Source organism: Macrobrachium nipponense, chromosome 2 (genome assembly GCF_015104395.2).
Source record: "Macrobrachium nipponense isolate FS-2020 chromosome 2, ASM1510439v2, whole genome shotgun sequence".
In the NCBI taxonomy this organism is placed as follows: domain Eukaryota; kingdom Metazoa; phylum Arthropoda; class Malacostraca; order Decapoda; family Palaemonidae; genus Macrobrachium; species Macrobrachium nipponense.
The window spans coordinates 83,948,808-83,970,885 of record NC_087201.1 but is presented as its reverse complement, the minus strand read 5'-3'; the positions used below and the strand labels follow the sequence as shown (position 1 = coordinate 83,970,885).

The 22,078-nt window shown below is 43.5% G+C and overlaps 1 protein-coding gene across 1 annotated transcript in view; it reads right to left on the bottom strand.

Moving 5' to 3' along the window:
- Window positions 1-22,078, bottom strand: part of LOC135221241 (uridine-cytidine kinase-like 1) — a 235,076-nt gene that overhangs the window by 89,005 nt on the left and 123,993 nt on the right. Inside the window, exons 4-6 of the mRNA XM_064259056.1 lie at window positions 8,439-8,545; window positions 1,556-1,726; window positions 1,322-1,393 (exon numbers count right to left, since the gene is read on the bottom strand). Coding sequence (XP_064115126.1) covers window positions 1,322-1,393; window positions 1,556-1,726; window positions 8,439-8,545 — 350 coding nt within the window. The remainder of the gene's footprint in view (window positions 1-1,321; window positions 1,394-1,555; window positions 1,727-8,438; window positions 8,546-22,078) is intronic.

Genomic DNA, 22,078 nt, shown 5'->3' with positions numbered 1-22,078 from the left:
ACATGCAATTGTGGTAATGATTGCACCATTTTAAATTAGCTGTTACATAAAGTTTTATGTATGAAAATGTGCGCAATTTCATGTAGAATACTAAACTCACGAAAGGTTAGGATAACCAACAGTGAGATATCCAACCATCTACTGCAGTGTCCTACGACTGCACACTGCCAACCTGATGAATAAATTAAAGATAACATTAATAAAAGGAGACTCCTCTCATTCTGAAGGGCACTGCCCTCCAAAGCAAGAGACCCCTGAGAATATGTCACCCAATCACCAACACCAGCAATCCTGCCCTCCTCCTTGCTTGCTAGTGAAGAAGGAAAGAATACCAGGAGAGAAAACTGAGGGCGAAGGCTCCGAAGTTTGCCTCCCAGCAAACTCTCCGACAGCGCAAGTGGCAGGAGTAACATCTGTCATGCCCTTATCAAAGGGAAGGATGTGATTGGGGAGAATGTTACACTCTTGATTGCCAACCCAGGGGCACACCGGAGGAAAGTGGTCTGCAAGGCTATCACAAATTGTGGGTTTGTAATTAAAATCTAAAATATAGTACATATATTAAAAATATATTCAGAAATACTAAAAGAAAAGATCCCACCGGGAAAAAAAGGAGCTTAACAAGAGTTAAGCAAGAGCTCAAGAAAACATATCTGCATCAGAAGACACCTGAAGCAAAATAGAATGTTTACATCTGGGAAGGCTGGTCTTCCTGCCTACCAAACAGTAATTACTGCCTAATCACCTTGTTCAAGAGTTTTAACGGCCATGTTCCAGCTTTGCCATAAGCTTTTTCTAATGTAGAGGAATGAAAGTTTATATACTGTGTAGGAACAAATTACCATGAAAACCATCACAAAGCCTTGCAATACAAGAAATATAGATGCTCAGGTTTCAAGCAGAGTAGCAACTAGTACCTCAACTAAATAAGAGCTAATGAAAGTTCCTTACCAAAACAATGGCACTGAATGATGGGAAAAATTGTAATGATGGTTGGCTAAATTAAAATTCTAGTTTGAGAAAAGGATGTCATCACTTTCATGAAATTTGTCAAGAGGCAATAAAGTCCTAGGAATATACTGACATTGAGAAAGGAGAAGAACAATCAAACAAACATCTTAAGAGCATAACTAAAACACTACATGTCCCCTGCTAGAGCAGAGCCAAACAACTTCTTTCTAAAGCTAAAATCATTCTGACTGATATTATGTTGAAAAGAGTAACTTAAAGATAGTAAAACAAATGATTTTCAGGCATGAAGGGACTTCATCTCAATATCAATTACTGAAAATGCATTACAGTAAATACAATATGTACATACCTTCAGCACTTCTGGACTATAAAATGCCAGAATTCCCTCAAATATTATGACATTGGCACCATACATGGTTTTCTGGAAATAAAAAAAATAAAAAATAAATTACGCTTAAGAACTTGAACGGACAGATGTATCCTAAAATTTCAGTAATTACATTTAATAAAGATAGATTTTACTTTAAAAAAACAACTCTCATAAACTATTATATGACTAAAAGTATGGTAACAAATTATTTACCGTTTTTGTTTCTCGACGATGAGTGACAAAATTATATATAGGCACTTCCACCTTTTTCCCCTCCCGTAATCTCCCCAAAGTTTTAACCACCAACTCAAAGTCAAAGGCATCTGGGTGATCAAAGTTATATTCATTTCTAGCTGCTTCTTCATGATGCTTCTCTGTTAAAACCTGCAAGATATGAAAAAGGTTTATTATTCAAATACTTTCTGTAACTTTTCAGTACCCCTGTAACTAAACTCAGTGGGCAAAAACTACTATCTTAAAAATTACAGAGTCCAGAATATATCTGCTTAATTCATCTCTATTGACCTACATTTTGTGTAATGGCTTGAGGAGATCATCCAATAGTCCAGTCATAAGCTATAATTGTGTCATAAAGGAATTCCAAATCCTCCTTTACTATTTAGAAATTCACGGTCTGGAACACATGTAAAAAAAACCTTCTGAAAGGGCACAGAAGGGACAAAAACAGACTAATTCCCCATGCTCACTCTGAAAATAATTCCTTCATAAGTTTCAGGAAGCCATAAGAATACATCAGACGTTAGATGGCTAAGGTTACATATTTCTTCTGGATATTCACATTATTATGTCAGACTATTTTTAGGTTTCGTATAGGTTCAAGTGGTGAATAAAGTTTGCTTTTGATTTAAGTTTAATAAATATTGAATATCTTTAGAAATATTGTCTTGATACAGTAGACAACACTATATTCATGAAAATAAAAAAATCTGGATTTAACTAAGCACAACTGCATAGAATTCCTTGATCTACGTATTACATAACGGAAATATTCCATATCCTAAATACCATCTCAAAAAATTTCAAATATTGTCACTAAAATTGGATCTTGAACATAATCTGGATAAATTTCAACTTCATATACAATACATTATAAAATTAAAATTTAAACTTTGTAAAACTTCAAAAAAAGTTGCCTGGTCAGTCTTAGAATACCAATGCATATGTTCATTTGACACATACCCAATTCTGAGTTTCAAACAGGTTCACAGAATATTTTCTGGGAAAACAGGTAAAAATGAAGGCAATTCAACTTTATGTACAATGATGTACAATGGACTGGCCAAGTTAGTCACGAAAAAAGGTACTTGGGCACTATTTACCGAGTCATGTTTTGTTACTTGGCATTGACATTTTCTACAGTCCTGAATACACTGCACTTAACATCTTTCTAACCAATTTTTTTATAATGTAGTTGCTGTCTTATCTTCAAAGAGGCTATCCTTTCCTTGGTCTTACCAGAGCTCCATGGTGACCAGAATAATGTCAAAGAATTCTCTTTTTGTTGGTCTTGTGGCTGGGTAGAGTGTCGTAATGATAAACATTATAACACATGATATAGTATAAATGGAATAAAGATAAGAGGTAACTTTCTCTTATCCTCAGCAATATGCTAAACCTAGTTTACCTATGTCAAAACCCGCAAGAAGAAGTGGCTATGTGCATAAGCGCCATCATACTGTTTACATATGACCAGAAACGGACCAAGAAGCAATTAAATACTTTGCTCTGGTCAGCAGTGTAAGGCGTGCTGAAACCTATGCTCTGTGATTTTCGCTTCCGTAATTTCATAATGTACCGATGATCGTGGGAACATTTAAGTTAAAAACTAAGTGCATCATTTTAAGTTCCAGTGAACCTTTTTTTTAGTTTAGAATGTGGACCAATAATTCAATTGTATGTGAAAAGCAGCAAACTGGCTTTTTTGTGAGCACACATCAGTGCTTCTCACAACTTTTGATCATTATTTGTAAAAGCAATAATTCTTTTGAAGAATTTATCATTCTATCCAGAAGTTATATATAAAAAAAATGGTCTACAATTATCATATATCTATAATCCCTTCACATCACAAGATCTGCAATAGCATTCTAGGCAGTAAACTACAATTTACATTGATTCAGTGAGAATAAGTTAGCTAGACTGTAGTAAATATTGTCTATAGCCTAAAACCTAGGATTATATCCTTAAGGATGAACTAAAATAACATGGATTACGTAGTAGTTGTGTCATTAATGTGATGTAGGAATTTTTGGAAACACTGCTGCAGTTACATGTGAGTGGGATTGTCTACACCTAGGCAGTAGTCAGTCAGTTGTTATGTAGGTAGGGTGTTGTGCCCAGGGGCTCTGTGGTTGAGAGTTTGTGGCAAGGGACCTTTCCCTCTTTCCCTTTCTTTTCCTCATTGGTTGGTGAGTTGGGTCTTGAAGGTCATCCATTACGCAGTCTGAGGGAGCTTGCAAAGTGAGTTGAACAGTCTGAGGAAGCTTGCAAGGTGAGTTTAACTACAGTATTAACCTGAATTAAGATGAGATTTAAAGACTTATCCTGTTATGGACTTGGGCAGTAGCTTAAGTTTGCACCAAAGACCTTAGTACTCTAGGCTATCATGTGCATACCCTTAAAAGGGAATTAAATAATCCGGATTGATTAGTCAATAACCTATATATACTATTAGGTGATAGCCAAACTGTAAAGTTTCATATCAGGAATTTCATATTTGAAAATTACTGTTTTATATATCTAGGCCTAAATATAAACAATATGGGTTAAACACAAATGTTGGACTAACTATGAGTTTACATATGAGTAAGTTTCTGTTTTTATATAGCCTTTACATTATGAATGATCTAGAATAATCTGGATTAGGCAATACCCTATACGTATTTGGCTAAGAGAACATTTTCCTAATCCTCTTAAGGGGACCGTCCGCTATGGCGGATGACATGTCAACTTGAAAAAATAAAACGTAGAGTTATTCTTTGTATCTATGCAGAAATATGCCGTGCATGCTTTCCAGAAGTTTCAGCCAATTATTTTTACAAATAATGAAGATATAGCGGTTTTTAAATGATGACGTCATCGTAACTGCGTCGTCTGTATGACAGTTTGACAGGATCAATTTTGCGTGTTTATTTTTGCATATATACAGCGATTTTTTTCAGATTTTTTTTCGAAATTCTCATACATCTGGTAGCAATGAACAGTAGTTTGAGAGCGGTTATACTTATAGGCGAGACTCAAAGAATGACTCAGTTACTCCACAGACGTCAAAGGAGCTGCACGCACTTACGCACATGCGTTTGGTTACTAGCTATTTACGTTGTTTTTATAACTTCTTAGTGAACTTATAGCAATGCCGAAGTTACCTAAGATCAAGAAGGCTACTCAGCAACTAAGGCTAGCAAAATTAGCGAAGGCCAGGAGTGTGCTGAAAGAAAAACACAAAAATTCATTGTTATCAGCTCCCTCATTGTCTCATGTCACGCCGTCAACATCAATGTCTCGTGTCACGCTTAGGGTATTAATACCACTTTTAGGGGGAGGACCAAGATCCTTGATGTAGAAATCAACAATAAAAGTACAAATAAAGTAATTATAATAATGTTGTTTTGACTTTTCTAAGAAAAAAGCTACAATGTACATAGCAAATCTTTGAGAGCTCATAACTCAAAAACATGTTTATTCGCATGTTGGTAGCCATTACTCGGTTATTTATTATCCAATTTTAGAGAGAAAGATACCATTGAAAAGAGGAATAAAAACCCCATAATTCCTTGTGAGCCAATTTTTTCTTTCTTTCTTTCTTTCTTTTTACAATTTTTTTGAGTCTAGACAAAAAAAAAAATTCATAAAAAAAAAAAAGTCAAAATTCTGTTCTCACAGAATTATTCCGTATTTAAAGTGGTTTTTATGGTATGATTTTCAATACAACTGATGTCATATTAGCGGAGAAATCGCTACCTAATTTTTTTTTTTTTATATTTTTGCTAATAAAACTAAAATTTTTTGCTCAAATGACTTGAAATTTTGTATGATGAAGGTATTATATATATCTAAAACATATATGGAAATTATGTATTTTGTATAATTAAAAAAAAATACACAACATAGCGGACGGTCCCCTTAAGTGGTAGTTTGGCCCAAATAGCCTAGGATTAGATATAAACAATATCCTAGGCTTAATAAAATAACAGTTTTTACAACTAAAGGCTGATAGTACTGATACAGTATCTATTGGTAAGCTAGTAAAAGTTCTTATGTACCCTATATCCTTAAATGTCATAAAAAAACAAAACAGACTGTAGCATAACCAGATTAAGTAGGAACCTCATTTTCTAAGGAAATACCCTACCGGTACTAGATTAGTGTAAATGGTATGATAATTCAAATTAAAATTTCACATCGCAAGTGCAAAAGGACTAATACAGCCATATACTACTGTCAAAACTAACTTAAACTTCAAAGTGTTTAAGTTAACATAGATTTCTAATGAAATTCATTACAAATACAGAAACCATATGAGGAACTACAGAAGTGTCCCTCATTAAACAATTGTAATAAGTACTAACTAGCTTCTAATAACAACTTGCTTATATCACTACAGGGCTACCAATATGCAGGACCCTCAGTTCAAGTGTTCCATACCTAATTTCTCAGTTTGTTTTTTGCCAATGGATATAGCCCAAACCACCTGCCATGAGCATTGTCCTTGTAAAAAAACAAGGAAAATTTACTTGGTCACCAGATATGTACGAAACTTGTAGTATGCTACTGGCAGCAAGTTTTAAGGATGAAACAGCTCATTTTGAGCTGTTCCAGTGAGTCCTAGGTATCAACAGGGGCATGGAAGGGGGAGATTATATCTTTCTGGCAGAACTCCAGCAGTAGATATTTAACCCTTTCTCAGAACAAGATTTATGTTAGGGACAAAACCCAGAAACATCAGTCCCCAATACCTCCCAGGTTAACCCCACAGAGGAAGTAGAGGAAACTTAACATGAGGGTGACATTCTTAATACGGAATATGAAGTGGGCATTGCCACTGAAATGGCCTTGCAGAATTCATAAAATCAGGAACACAAATTTCAGCTAACAATGAGAGAAACCTTTTAGAAGGAACTCTATCCCCCATGCAGCTATCGATGCTGAAGAAGATCTTTTCCCCAAAAGGGATACTTGGATCTATCTAACTCTGCCTGAAATTACCACATTTTTGGATTTTTGGAGGGGTATTGTAACTTACCCAGGACTTCTGTCACTTAGTTAACAATCAGTTACAGTTCAGTTGTTGAATCTCAGTCAATTGTGTAAGTTTCCCCAAAAGGGATACCGAGTTTGCAGCATTTGATCAATTCCGTTAAGGAAATTATGAATAACATGAAAAATGTCCTTGCTACAGAACGACAATACATATGGAGCACGATGCATGATTCCAAAAAGGAATTTAAGTCAGTTAAATACACTCTAAAAGGTAAAAGTACGTACTGCATTCTGTAACCCAAAAGTGAGAGGGGATGCAAATGCTGCCCAACCAAGGTCTAATGTTGGAATTCTGACTGGAAACCAATAAATGGTCAGTTCAGAATATACAAAACTTCACATCAAAACATGATAGGAGCTCCAATCATAGATATAGAGGGGAGAGATTGGACAAACAAGTGACGAGCATGCATATGTGACGATCGCATGCACATAAGACACCATTGTTATACGATGATTTTGAGAAATGGCAGTGGCAGCAACAAAGCTACTTTTGGCACCCAGTGCTGGGCCAACAACTGTGTTTCATTCAGAAACAGGATCATACAAGGGGATCATATTTAATAAGATAGGGACTTTTTTTTCTTTCATGAAAATCTTTATAACTGTTTAAACAACCTCAAGTAAACGTGTATTAGATCACAGTCAACTTGCAGGCAACTACATGGCTGCGTTTTGGGCTAATAAAATAATGAACGTTGTAATAAGCTTTTTATTGAAGCCCATTTGACATCAAACTCACGAAGCCTAATAAATTAGCATGTAGAGTTACTTTCAGGCCATGTAACCATGGTTAAGTCTGATCATTTTCCCTACTAGTACTAGAACGTACACAGTTTCATGAGGCCTAGCCCTGGGCCTGCTGCAGTTGTAAGCGTTAACGAAAAATTATAATGTTATTTACAATGTCATCAATAAGTTCTCAAACCTCCTTGTATGCAGAGGACTCGGCTGAATTTGATCTGACAGAACACTGAAAGGTAGTAGGCTATTCTTCAATTTTACCATTTATCAGTTTCACCCTATACTTCAAAGTTATACTATGTATATTATAGCTTTAAAAGTAAACTTTACCAACTAGCAAGCCTACAAGTAAACTTTACCTACTAGCCAGTCTACCAGGATTGATAATCAAATAACCAAGGGTAGCCTACCATAGCCTAACCTTAGTTTAGCAAAGGTAGCCTAATTTGGCAGCCTTCAGGAATGCTGATAATTCTATCTGTCCCAATGCATGATAATAGTCATGAGTAGCTCGAAAAGTGAGCTGCATGTATGGAGAGGCAGAGCTGGGAAAAAACTGTTGTAGGTTCAGCTGGACACCACTCTTTCTTGCTCACGTCACTTCCCAGTCATTTTAGTTGTGGGTGGTCGTGCAAAGTTGATCAGTCATAACTTGCATAGGTCGTAAGTCGACAACTAGCTGTAACAGCTGTTGTACAGCCATCAGCAGGAAAAACAAATTGAAGCCAAGTTTGCTAGTTGTTCCTCTCTTGCCCCAAAAGTGGGTAGGGCTTGTCACCAAACCACAAGAAATAGCACAACCTGCGAATCTTCAAAATTCTAGCTGCCAATTGTAGAAACTTTTAGCTATGTAATCACTGGGTAAATTACTTCATTAAAACAAATATGCTTGATGTCCTTTACTCCTTTAAAATTTTACAGCCATACTCCAACAAATTATAAAAATCACTAAAGTGCTTTATACTGTAAAATATATTATGTGCTCTTTTATAAAACAAATAATGCTGAATACGGTAAAGACAATCCTGAAGTGTAATGCTTAGTGAGAAAGGGAAACAAGCTGTTTACCCACCTTATAGAAAGAATCTAGAGAAAGGAGAGTAACCCATGGCACATCCAGTTCCTCTATAATTTTTCTGGCAACTGTAGTCTTCCCTGAGGCACTACCACCACACACACCTCAGAAAAGAAGCAAGATTTCATTATTGTATTCATTTTTAATTAATGTATGTATAGAGTATAGTAGACAAGTTATGGAAACAACACACTGATTTTAGTTCTTTTCTGTTATGCTATTGTGTGAGCTGTAATTATGATTTAACAAAATGAAATTATTAGAAAAAAATGTATAACTTGGTAAAATGACAAATTTTCTAAGACAATTTGTATTTTTCATAGCTACAAACCTGAGGTTTTAACAATAGGATAATTTCTAGTGCCTAGCTGGATCCAGCTAAAAAACAGATGAAAGCAAGGAATCTTGTGATATCTGGCAATGCATGCATAGATCAGGTGAAGAATGATCAAAGACCAATCACCTACGCCAATGCGTTAGTCTTTCCTAACTCAGGATGTCTTAACAAGCAGAGGGGCAGCTAGAGGTGGGCAGTAGTATAATGTTAAGACCTCAGGTTTGTAGCTATGAAAAATACAGTAGACCCTTGACTCACGAACGCATTGACCCACGTACAACTCGATCCCCGACCAAAATTATAGGTAAAATTTCACCCTTGACTTACGAACTAACTTTGAGATACGAACAAAAAAAAATGCGGAAAATAAAAATTCTGTTTGGGTCATGAACTAATTTTGAGACATGAACATTTGAAAAATGCTGGAAATTTCTGGAAAATAACAATTCACTTTGTTTCACAAACTAATTTTTAGACACAAACATTTAAAAAATGCGCGAAATTGCCCAGCACACGTGAGAGCGTTTGAGTTGCCATGGGACCAGCCATCTTCCAGCCTCCCACGCATCACTCTTTGTCTCATCTCATTGTGTACAAGACGTTCGTCAATTCGCTTAGCATTTTTTGCGCTAAAACTTGTGATTTTCTTCATAATGGGCCCTAAGAAAGTGAAGAGTGGTGGTGAAAGTAAGAAAGTGAAGAGTGATGGTGAGAAGAGGGTGCAGAGGAAGATAACCATTGAAATAAAGAAAGAAATTATAGAAAAGTTTGAACGGGGTGTTCGCGTGACCGATCACAAGTGAGTACAAGATGGCCCAAGTCGACAATTTCGACAATTTTGAAAAACAAGGATGCCATTAAAGAAGCAAATGTTGCAAAGGGAGTGACAGTACTAACCAAGATGAGATCGCAAACCCTCGAAGAGACAGAAAAAATCATTTTGAAGTGCGTACATGAGAAAAAGATGGCAGGTGATAGTGTAAACGAGCCGATCATCTGCGAGAAAGCTCGGCAAGTGTATCAGAGTTTGCTGAAGGAAACTCCTTCTACTAGTGCCACGCCAGATGATTTTAAGGCTAGTAAAGGGTGGTTTGATAACTTCAAGAAGAGAACTGGCATTCACTCTGTAATTAGGCATGGCGAGGCTGCTAGCGCAGACAAGGCTGCTGCTGAGGCATTCGTGACCGAGTTTGCCGAGTCGTGGAGGTCGAAGGATTACGTCGCTCAACAGATTTTCAATTGTGATGAAACGGGCTTCTTCTGGAAGAAGATGCCCAACAGGACATTTATCACCCAAGAAGAGAAGGCACTCCCAGGCCACAAGCCAATGAAGGACAGGCTTACGCTTTTGTTATGCTTAAACGCAAGTGGCGACTTGAAACTAAAGCCGCTACTTGTCTACCATTCAAATAACCCGCGTGCCTTTAAGCAGCACAACGTAAATAAGGCCAGACTGCCTGTAATGTGGAGGGCCAATACAAAAGCATGGGTGTACGGAGCTTGTTTATGGAATGGATTGATGAAGTGTTTGCGCCGACCGTGAGTCAGTACCTAACAAAGAACAAGCTGCCCCTGCGGTGCCTTCTGATCATGGATAATGCCCCGGCACACCCTTCATACTTGGCTGAGTGCAGTGAACATGACTTCATTCAGTTCAAGTTCCTTCCACCCAACACGACCTCTGTTCTCCAGCCCATGGACCAACAAGTCATTAGCAATTTTAAGAAATTATATACGAAGGCGCTCTTCTCCAGATGCTTCCGTGTAACTGAAGAGACAAAATTAACCTTAAAAGAATTTTGGAGGAAGCACTTTAATGTTTTTCACTGCATAACCCTCATTGATAACGCATGGACTGAAGTTACGTACCGCACATTAAATTCTGCGTGGCGGAAACTTTGGCCCCAGTGCGTAAACTGTCTGTGACTTTAAAGGCTTCGATGCAGAGATTGTGCAAGAAATTGTGTCCATGGGCAACAGTATGGGTCTACAAGTCAACGACGAAGATGTTGAAGAATTGGTCGCTGAACATTCAGAAGATTTGACTGCGGACGAACTTGTTCAACTCCACAAAGAGCAGCAGGAGCAACTTGCTCGGGAGCAATCAACTGACGAAGAGGAGGATGGGGAGGAAGCTACAGATGTCAGCAGTGATGTGATAAAAGCTGCATTGGAAAAGGGGAATTATGTCCAGTGCTTCCTTGAATTGTATCATCCGGACAAAATTGTTACGAACAGGATCGTGAATATGCTCAATGAAAATTTAATGAGCCATTTCAGAAGAGTTATGCAAGGAAGGAAAAGGCAACAGACATTGGATAAGTTTGTGATTAAAAGTTCACCAAAAAAACCTAGAAGAGTTGAATCTCCGGAACGAGATCTCCCCGACCTGGATGGGGGAGGGTCTCCTTCCGCACAATAACCTCCTCCCCACCCACCACCCTCCTCTTCTCTTGTCCGTCAAGCCAGAAGTCTCGCCAGTCATAGTAAGTGTTCACTTTACAAACGTTTTTATAGTGTTAGTTTACCATTTTAAATTATATTATTAGATATATTAAGGTTTTTTACACTGACTTTTACATTATCTGTGTAAAATAAGGCAAAATATGCATAATATATATTGGTTCGTAGGGGTCGAGAACCAATTAATATTATTCCCATTAAACCTTATGGGGAAATTAGCTCCGAGTCACGAACAATTTCGAACACGACCAAGGTCTAGGAACGGATTGTGTTCGTGAGTCAAGGGTCTACTGTACAAATTGTCTTAGAAAATTTGTCATTTGTTCATATGTGAACAAACCCTTGGTCTTAACAACAGGATACTCATACTTGGAGGGAGGTACAAAACATCCTAGACCAGCTGGGGGCCTACCCACCAGTCCAGCTTCCAGAAGAAATGACTTCTGGAGAGGGACTGAAGCCCGTTGAGAAGCTAGATAAATTGATATCTAACCACTCAGACTCTGAGTGATGTACAATGATATGTGGGAGAATCATTGCATAGGGAACCAAAAAGAAACTTTGACTGTCTAATAGCAAACCAACACACCATGGTTTGTACTACTCGCAACTCCTCCTTGCATAGAAGCGGAGCATATGCTACTGAATAGAGGATTTGACATTTGCATAATAAGTGATCACACTATCAGTATGACTACCTTACTCATTGTATCAGACCAGTCCAGCAAATGACGTGTCTATTCCTTAACCCACCCGAAGGAAGAAGGAAAGGTACAAGAGAAAGAAGGAGACCAGCCAACTCCCTCATTCTCTCATCCACGCAATCATCTTAGGAAAGATACAAAAGTGCCCTGTTAGGGGCAACTATGAGTACACAACTGTTGGGCAGCCACCACAGGGCCCAGGGAAAATGCGTCCGCAGACCTGTGGGCAACATCCTTATGATAGAAAGAGGTGAACGTGGACTGGCGTAACCAAGTACCAGCGCTCACCCCTCTAAGTACAGCCAAGTTCTTATGAAAGCCAGAGAGGGACCAGTACCCCTAACGTCATGCACTCTAGCCTGCACAGACGTGGTGGTGGAATCAAGAGACAAGTATGCCTGTCTGATGGCTCCAGCATCCAAAAAGAGATAGTATTCCTAGACACCTCTTTCTTGTACGGCCTGTGCTAACAATAAGTCTGCGGCAGCTTGGTCCAAGGTGCCGAGTCCTTTAAGATAACAACACAGGGCCCAGACAGAGCACAACAAACGCTCTTGAGCATCACCACCCACAAGTCATTCAGTGATAGAATGGAAAACTAAGTGAACTTGTAATCGTGCACAGAGGGATTTAGGGTCTTGGCCACGGAATCCGAGACAAATTCGGACAACGACCCCAACCCCTGGAGTACTTCACGTCATAGTTCAGATCGTGGAGCTCTCCATCCCTCTTGGAAGATGTCAAGGCCAGAAGGAAAACTGCCTTGAGCATCAAGTTCCTGTCAGATGAGTGAAACATGGGCTCATATGGACCCTTAGTGAAGCACTTGAGAACCAAGGAAACATCCCACGTCTGAGGCTTGAGCTCTCTAGGAGAACTTGACTGCTCAAACTCCTTAACTAGCAAAGAAAGTTACCAAGAAGAGGAGATGTCGATACCTTTAAGGCGTAACGCCAAACTCAGGGCCGCCCTGTAGTTTCTAATGGCAGAAACGGCCAAACATTTCTCGTCCTTTAGGAAGGTTAAAAAGTCTGCTATTCGCAGAATAGAGGTTGCGAGTGGAAAAAACCCCGTTTATGATACCTATCACAGTAGATCGCTTATTGCCCAGGAAACTGTAGAGGTCGACTCTCTGAGACAGTTGGACATATGCCTTGCCGTCCTTCAGAGAAAAGCCTCTCGCCCGGAGGAGAAACTCGAAAGTCTCCAACCGAGAAAAGACAGGGATTCTACCGACTAGTGGAACACTTCCGCATGGAGCTGACACAGGATATGTCGCCAAGGGGGACATCTCCCTTGGAATCTCTGACAATAATTACAGCAGATCTGGGAACCACTCCACTTGAGGCCACAGAGGGCTACCAAAGTCATCCTGAGACCCTGTGAACTCATTAGCCTGTTCAGAACTTGACGGATCAAACAAAATGGAGAGAAGGCATACACCTCCAGGTTGTCCCAGGGATGTTGGAATGCATCCTCCGCCAATGCTAAAGGATCTGGGACCAATGAACAGAAAATTTTCAGCTTCTTGAAGCGAGTCGCAAAAGGGGCAAACATGAGTCTACCCAAAACCTGGAAAACCTTGTCTTCTACCACTTGATGAAACACCACTCAGTGTTAGGATCTGATCCCGACGACTGAGTGACTGAGACTACATTCAGTTTGCCTGGGATGTTCCTGGCTGAGAGCTCTACCGAACTGCTGACCGTCCACTGGTGAACCTTGACGGTCAAGCCGTGAAGTTGACAAGACACCAGGCGTCCCTGTTTGTTTACATAGGTTACCACCATGGTGTTGTCCGACATGAAAATGACAGAATGACATTTTACCTTCTCCCAAAACTTCTTCAGATATAGGAAGGCTGCCTTCAACTCCAAGATGTTGATATGTTGCTGCTTGTCCTCCAAACACCTGAAGAAATGAGGTCGCCTACATAAGGCCGCCCAACCTGCGAGGGAGGTGTCTGAGAACAGAAGGAAGTCTAGTGGAAGAGAACGCAGAGGGACACCCTTCGAAGGATTCTGGTCGTCCAACCACCAATGAAGGTCTTCTCTCACTTCCAGAGACAGAGGGAACATTAACGGGGGTGAGTCGCCCCCCCCCACCCCCCGGAGGACCAGAATTCCCCCAGTCTCCATTGCAGAGACCGAAGAAAAAGACGCCCATGAGGGACCAGCCTCTTCAGGGATGACAACACTCCCAGAAGAACCTACCACTGCTGAGCTGACTGATGTGGTTCCGGCAGGAAGTTGCGTGCCCCCACCTGCAACTTCCCTAAACTCTGGTCCAATGGGAAAAATTTTCCGACCGCTGTATCAATGACCATGTCCAAGTAGAGAATCCCTTAACTGGGTACGAGGTTCGACATTTCCTGGTTCACCACGATGCCCAGTTCCAGACAAAACCGAAATAGATGATCCTTGTCCTGCAACAGCTTTTACCTGGAACTGCCAAGACCAAGTAACTATTGAGGTACTTCAGCAAACAGATCCCCTGAGCATGGGTCCGACTTGACACGAGAGAAGACCCCTGCGAACACTTGAGGGGCTGTTGTCAGCCTGAAGCACAGGACTTTGAACTCGAAGACCTTGTTCCCAAGAGAGAAGCTAAGGAATTTCCTGGACGTCAGATGAACAGGGATTTGGAAGTATGTGTTCCTTAAGTGTATCAACAGCATGAAGTCGTCTACCCTCACAGCTGCCAACACCGAACGCTGGGTCTCCACCTTGAACCGTGTCTTCCTGATGAAGTGATTCAAGGTGGATAAGATGATCACAGGTCTCCATCCTCCCGACGCCTTGAGCGCCAAGATGATGTGACTCTAAAATGGAGACGGACGCACCGCTTCCTCTATCGCAATTTGTCCAGCATCTTCTGCACCTCCTCCCGAAGAGCCAAGAACCTCAGAGAATCAGGAGGATATGCCTTCGTAAGCTGTGGCTTGTCCGGGAGAGGGGGAGAGAAATTGAATCGCAGTACGCACCCCACCCGAAGGGTATCTACCACCCACTTCTCTGCCCACAATTCTGCCACTTGGCCCAATGATCCGCTAAGCAACCCCCCCCTTGGCCCAGGAAAGGCACCTAACCTAACGAGGGCCCCATACCTCTGCCTCTTCGGCCCGATCTTGGCCTAAAGGAACGAGAACGAAAGGGACGTTGATCCTCTGACCAAGGGTGAGTCGAATGGGAAGGCCCTGCCAAACTCAAACTCCTCGATAGCCTACCAAGCGACGGTCTTCTTGACTACTGCTAGACAGGGGGAGGAGGAGGAGCCAGATGTCTCCGAGGACAAGACTCCAACTGAAGACACGGCCTGGCGCACCACTCTGTCTTTGGTGTCAGCCTGACGCCGGCCTATCACATTCTAATCAGCAGCAGGATAGCCCATAAACTAACATTGAGGTGAGCCATATATGAAACTGCCTTGCCTTCGGACTGCAACAGATTGGCAAGAGAGGAAGCAGTCACCAACTCTTCTGGGGACCTGTCAGGAACTATCTTGGCGATGACCACAGACCAGAAGTCCAGCCAAGAAACTGTGAGCAGCATGGAGGCTGCCATAGATTCCAAAGCTGAGGCATCCTGCGGGGACAAGGACGGAGCCACCGGCTACACCTACTTCAAAGACCAACCCTGGCTTCAGGCGAACGACGTCTGGGTTAAGGTAGCACGACATCAAAAAAGTAAAGCTTATAGCATAGTACTTCCTAGCCCCGTGAGAGGCAGGAGTAGTAACTTGGCAGAGCCTCTAGAGCGAAGCGAACCGTCCCAGTCCGAAACAGAGGCGTTAAGCCGAGGGAAGCTGGAGAGGATTGGGATCCTGCGTAGCTCCCACCAAAGCTTCCAAGCAAGAAGGAGGGAAGACGACCAAGCCTGAGACGTACTTCCAAATTGTTGGACCCACGCATGAGATCAACAACTTCTGAAAAGGAAGACAGAAACTCTTGCGTGTCTCCCTCTTCCTGCTCTGGCAACGGAGAAGGATCAGCAGCCAAACAGTCCGAAACACCAACTAACCTGTCCGGGCTGGGTTCATGTGTCGGCTCCCAAACGAACCCACTATAACAATACGAACATCACTACTTTCTCCTCCAACAGATGATTCATTAACATGTCTGTGAATGGTCACGGGCATGGCTGATTATGAATGTGAGTTGGAGAGGAATCCTAAACACTCAAGATCGAAGAAGAATCTTCGGGAATCGAACTCTAAGAAGCATCAGTGCGAGGGGCAGGTCAAACACTCCTGCTGTAGCAACTTCACACTCACCACCTTCGACCTATTGGCAAGCGCCTTGAGATCTTTACGGTGACGAATAGGCCTTGGAGAAGAAGTAGCACTTGCATCAAGTGCACGGACAGGGGAGGTTGCGACACGCTCGTGATGTGCATGGACGGGGGAGGTTGCAACATACTCGAGACGTGCACAGACGGGGGAAGTTGCAACATGCCCATGATTCGATGCAGAGGACGAAGCTTCCGCTGCAGAATACACAATGGAAGATACGCTACACTCTCAGGGGAGGTTGCAACACGCTCACTATGTGCATGGACGCGGGAGGTTGCAACACTCGAGACGTGCATGGACGGGGGAAGTTGCAAAACGCCCGTGAATCGAAGCAGGACGAAGCCACTAACACTCTTTGAAACATCAACAATCTTGAGAACACGTCCTCGTATTTCCTCCCTCGTAGGCGAAGAAAGAGCAAAATTCTTAGCCTTTCAACGCTTGAAACACCAACGTGGAGCAGAGGGGGAAGAGGGAGAAGATAGCGCTGGTTCCGCAAGCGATCTCTTTGCAAGAGGCAGGGATGAAGCAATGCGTTTCCTTCCAATGCTCCCAACCAACAAGGCAAGCACTGCCTGGCATATAACATCAGACTGATCTGCAAGAGAAGGCTCCGATGACATGGAAGAAAGAAGTAGCGAATGGGGCGGTAGCGATGACGTCATGACAGAGAGAGGCAGTGCTCAGAAGAAGAGTGGGAGTGACGTCACAAGCGGCATTGATGTCACAGCCTCCCTTCGGTGAGAAGGGGAATCAGATGCCATTGGTGGAGGAATACACAACAATGGATCCCGTGACGTCACAGCTTCCCTCTGACTCGAAGAAGTGGCAACAGTCACTGGCTGAGCAATACAAGATGGCTGACCTCGAACTACCCACGAAGACGAGGCCAGGAGAAGGGGGGAGGGATGGATGGCCAGTGGGGGGTGAGGAGGAGGACGGGGGGGGGGGGGGGTGGGGGGGGGGGGGTTAGTGAGCCTCCAAAAGCCGCACAAGCAACCCCTCCAGGACGGGGTACCCCCTAGCCCAAGCGTCCTCCAATCGCTGCCATCTTGGACACCATTGACCTGGAAGAAATGAGAATGATGAAAAAATTAAGCCTCCCCCTTCCCGGGAACCAAAATAATTCCCGGCGAAGAAGAAGGGGCGACATTACAAACATCAGCCTGGTGGCCTCCTGATACTTCCAGCGACGAATCAAAGGAAGAAAAGGGAAGAGACACAGGAACTAGTCTACTATGGGGGTTGATAGTGCAGGATACAAAACACCAGGAAGGGGCGAGAAACCTTCCCATGAAGGATGAGTCGAAACCCCCGATGTTCTCTTCTCCATAAAATGACTTCCACTGCTCTAAGGCCATGCCTGGCATCCCGTGCAAGAATTCATATTACAAAAAGTAGAACAGCACCTACTGTACGACATTGGGGTCAGCCGCCTCCGAAGTCAAGACGAGAACACGGAAAACCTGGAATTCTGGGGCACACACGTTGACGAGGCCGAGGAGCAGAAGCCATATCTCCCAAACACACACACACAAAACGCAAGTGAAACGGGCAATGAAAAGGGTAAAGGCCGAGAGAGGAAAACACTACTCTCGCCCAGGAGGTCAAAGAAAGACTGATGCATGGTCGTAGGTGAACCCTTCACCCGATATACGCATGAGTGCCAGATATCACAAGATTCCTTGCTTTCATCTGTTTTTTAACTGGATCCAGCTAGGCACTAGAAATTATCCTATTGTTAAGACCGAGGGTTTGTTCGCGTATGAACAATGAGACCCCAACCCTGCAAGGGAGGAGTCTGAAAACAGAAGTCCGGTGGGAGAAAACACAGAGGGACACCCTCAAAAAGATTTCGGTCGTCGAACCACCAAAGAAGGTCTTCTGTCACTTCCAGAGACAGATGGACCTTTAATAGGGCTGAGTCCCCCGCCGGAGACAAGAATTTCCCCAGTCTCCATTGTAGAGACCGAAGATGAAGACACCCTTGAGGGACCAGCTTCTCTAAAGACAAAATGCCCAGAAGAACCTGCCACTGATGAGCTGACTGATGTGGTTCCGAAGGGAAGTCGCGTGCCAGCACTCACAACTTCTCCAACCTCTGATCCAACGGGAAAAGATTTGCGGCCATGCCCAGGTAGAGAATCCTTTAACTGGGTACAAGGTTGACTTCGTGGTTGATCACGATGCACAGTTCCAGACAAAACCGATGTAGACGATCTCTGTCCTGCAGCAGCTTTTCCCTGGAACCTGCCAAGACCAACCAATCGTTGAGGTACCTCAGCAAATGGATCCCGAGCATGGGCCCAACTTGATACGAGAGAGAAGACCTTCATGAACATTGAGGGGCTGTTGTCAGCCTGAAGCACAGCACTTTGAACTTAAAGACCTTTTCCCCGAGAGAGAAGCAAAGGAACTTCCTGGATGTTGGATGAATAGGATCTGGAAGTATGCATCCCTCAAGTATATCGACAGCATGACGTCTCCTTTCCACACAGATGTCAACATTGAACACAGGGTCTCCATCTTGCACCGTGTTTTCCTGATGAAGTGATTCAAGGTGGATAAGTCGAACACAGGTCTCCAACCTCCTGACGTCTTGGGCACCAAGAATGAGACTGTAAAACCAGAGAGAGAGACGCACCACTTCCTCTATCGTATCCTTATCCAGCATCTTCTGCACTTCTTCCTGAAGATCCAAGAACTTCAGAGAATCTGGATGTGCCTCAACAAGGGAAGTTGAAACGATGGCTTGGGATCCTGCCTAGCGCCAGCAAGGCTTCCAAGCAGGAAGGAGTGCAAGACGACCGAGCCAGAGTCCTACTCTCCAAATTGTTGAATCCGCTTAACCTGTATGGGCTGGTACTTCAGAGAATCTGGAGGATATGCCCTACTGAAATGCGGCGTGTCCGAGAGAGGAGAGAAGTCTAATGGCAGTAAGTATCCCACCCGAAGGACATCTACCACCCACTTCTCTGCCCTATAACTCTGCCACCTGGCTCATTGGCCTGCCAGACACCTCCCCACCCATACACAGGAGAGGGAGAGGCGCCTAACACACTGATGGCCCCCTTTACCTCTGCCCCTGGGGTCCCTTCTCGGTTTAAAGGAATGGCCTACCAGGCGACGATCTGCTTGACTGCTGCTGGGCAGGGGGAGGGGGAGGGGGAGGAGGAGGAGGAGGAGCTGGAGGTCTCCGAGGACGAGACTCCGACTTAGACACAGTCTGGTGCACCAATCTGTCCTTGGTATCAGCCCGGTGCCTGTCTATCGCATCCTCCAGCTCATTCCGAGGGAACAAAAATTGTGACTCCAACAGATCCCCATCGCTCAACGCCAGCAAGGACTCAGGATCAACTGATCTTTCCATCTTGGATAAAGCCGCGTTTTTTCTAATCAGAAGGTTAACCCATAAATGAAAACTGAGGTGAGCCATACACGAAAACGCCTTGCCTCCGGACTGCAACAAACTGGCAAGATTGGCAAGAGAGGACACACTCACCAACCCTTCTGGAGACCTGTCAGAAGCTATCTTGGCAAGGACCATAGACCAGAAGTCCAGCCAAGAAACCATCTGCAACATGGTGGATGCTGTAGATTCCAATGCTGAGGCATCTTGCACGGACAAATATGGAGCCACCAACCTCACCTGCTCTAAAGTCAATCCCAGCTTCAGATGAATGTCATCAAAAAGACAAAGATCCTAGAATAGTGCTCCCTATTCCTCAAAAGAGGTGGGGGTAGCAGATTGGCAGGGCCCCTAGAGCGAAGTGAACCGTCCCAATCTGAAACAGAGGCGTTACCCTTATGCAAGACCGACATCCAAGCACTGACTCCCACACGACGAACCAACCACAACACCAGGAACATCACTACACACTCTCCCAACAGATGACTCTTAAACATGGCCACAAACGGGCACAAGCATGGCAGACATACAAATGTGAGCTGGAGAGGAATCCCGAACACACGAGAACAAATGAGAATCCCTCGGAGTCAAACTCCTGGAAGTACCAGGGAGAGGGGCAGGCAAACACTCCTGCTGCACTAACTCCGTGCTTGCAACCTTCAACCTCTAGACAGGCACTTTGAGATCCTTACAGCGACGAATAGGCCCTGGAGAAGGAGAAGTGGGAGTGCCTGCAACATGTGCATGAATGGGGGAGGTTGCAACACACCCATGGCTCAATGCAGAGGACGAAGCAGCCACTGCAGATCGTACATGGGAAGATACACTAACACTCTCCAAAACACCAACACTTCAAGAACACGGCGTGTTGCTCCTCACTCGCGGCGGAGATGGGGGAGAAGGAGAGGAAGACAGCACGGCTCCTTTCGCAATCTCTTCGAAGGAGGCGGGGGCGATGCAACACGCTTGCTTCCAGTCCTCCCAGCCAACATGGCAGCCAAAATATCTTCTAAAACAGAGTCCAATTTCTTAAGAACCGCCTGACATAAAGCCTCAGACGGATCAGCAAGACAAGGCTCTGACGACATGGAAGGGTGATGCAGTCAATTGGATGGCAGAGATGACGTCCTGGCAGCGAATGATGATGACACAGATGAGCGAAGCAACGCAGGGGAGATGACAGGGAGTGACGTCATAAGTGGCAATGACATCACGGCTTCCCCTCAATCCGAACGGGAAGCAGATGCCACTGGTAGAGGGATACAAAATGACTGACCCCGTGACATGAGTAGCGGGGCTGACGCCACAGCTTCCCTCTGACTCAAAGCGGCAACTGTCACTGGCGGAGCAATATAATATGGCTGACCTTGGCTACCCACGAAGACGAGGCCTGAAGGGGGGGGGGGGGGTGGGGGGGGGGGGGGATGCTGGACAGCATGAGGGGGGGGAAGAGCGAGGATCCATGAAGTCCATCGGCAAACCCTCCAAGGACAAACCCGGAGACCCCAGCATCTTCCAGAACGCCGTCATCTTGGACGCCTCCAACTCTGCAATAAAAGACAATGATGAAAAAGCCTCCTCCCTCTCGGGAATCAAATTAATTCCTGAAGAAGATGGGCGACATTACAAAATCAGCCTGAGGGCCTCCCGATACTTTCAACTACGAATCGATGGAAGAAAAGGAAGGGGACAGAGGCACAACACTACTATGGGGTGTGCTGGCAGCAGGAGACGAAGCATCGGGAAGAGGAGACAAAAAAACCCTCCCATGTAGGAAGAGTAGAAATTCTATGATTATCCCTCTTGTTATAAAACAACTCTTAGGCCATACACGGCATTCTGTACAAGGATTCGTTATTGTACAAATATTAGAGAAACACCTACTGCGAGTAATGTGGTGGGGTCGCAGCGAAACCAAAAAACGAAAACCTGGAAAACCTGGAGTTCCAGGGCACACATGTTGATGAGGCCGAGAAGGAGCAGAAGAAGCCATAATAACAGCACACACACTAAATACAATTGAAACGGGCAATGAACCGTGTAAAGGCTGAGAGAGGTCAACCACAATTCTCGCCCAGATGGAAGAAAAGACTGACGTGGTGGCATATGTGCATGGTTCTTGACCACTCGTCACCCGATATATGCACGCGTTATCAGATCTCACAAAATTCCTTACTTTCATCTGCAATTTACCTAGATCCAGCTAGGCGCTAGAAATGATCCTATTGTTAAGACTGAAGGTTTGTTCACATATGAACAATAAGTTAATAATTGTTTGTTTTCACTTCAAAGTTGACATATATAGGTCTAATATTGTTGTTCTCTGCTTCATTAACCCTTAAACGCCGAAGCGATATTTTAAAAATCGTTCCGCGTATGCCAGTGGCGTTCGCGAGTGAGTGCCGAAGTGGAAAAATTTTTTATTTTCAAAAAA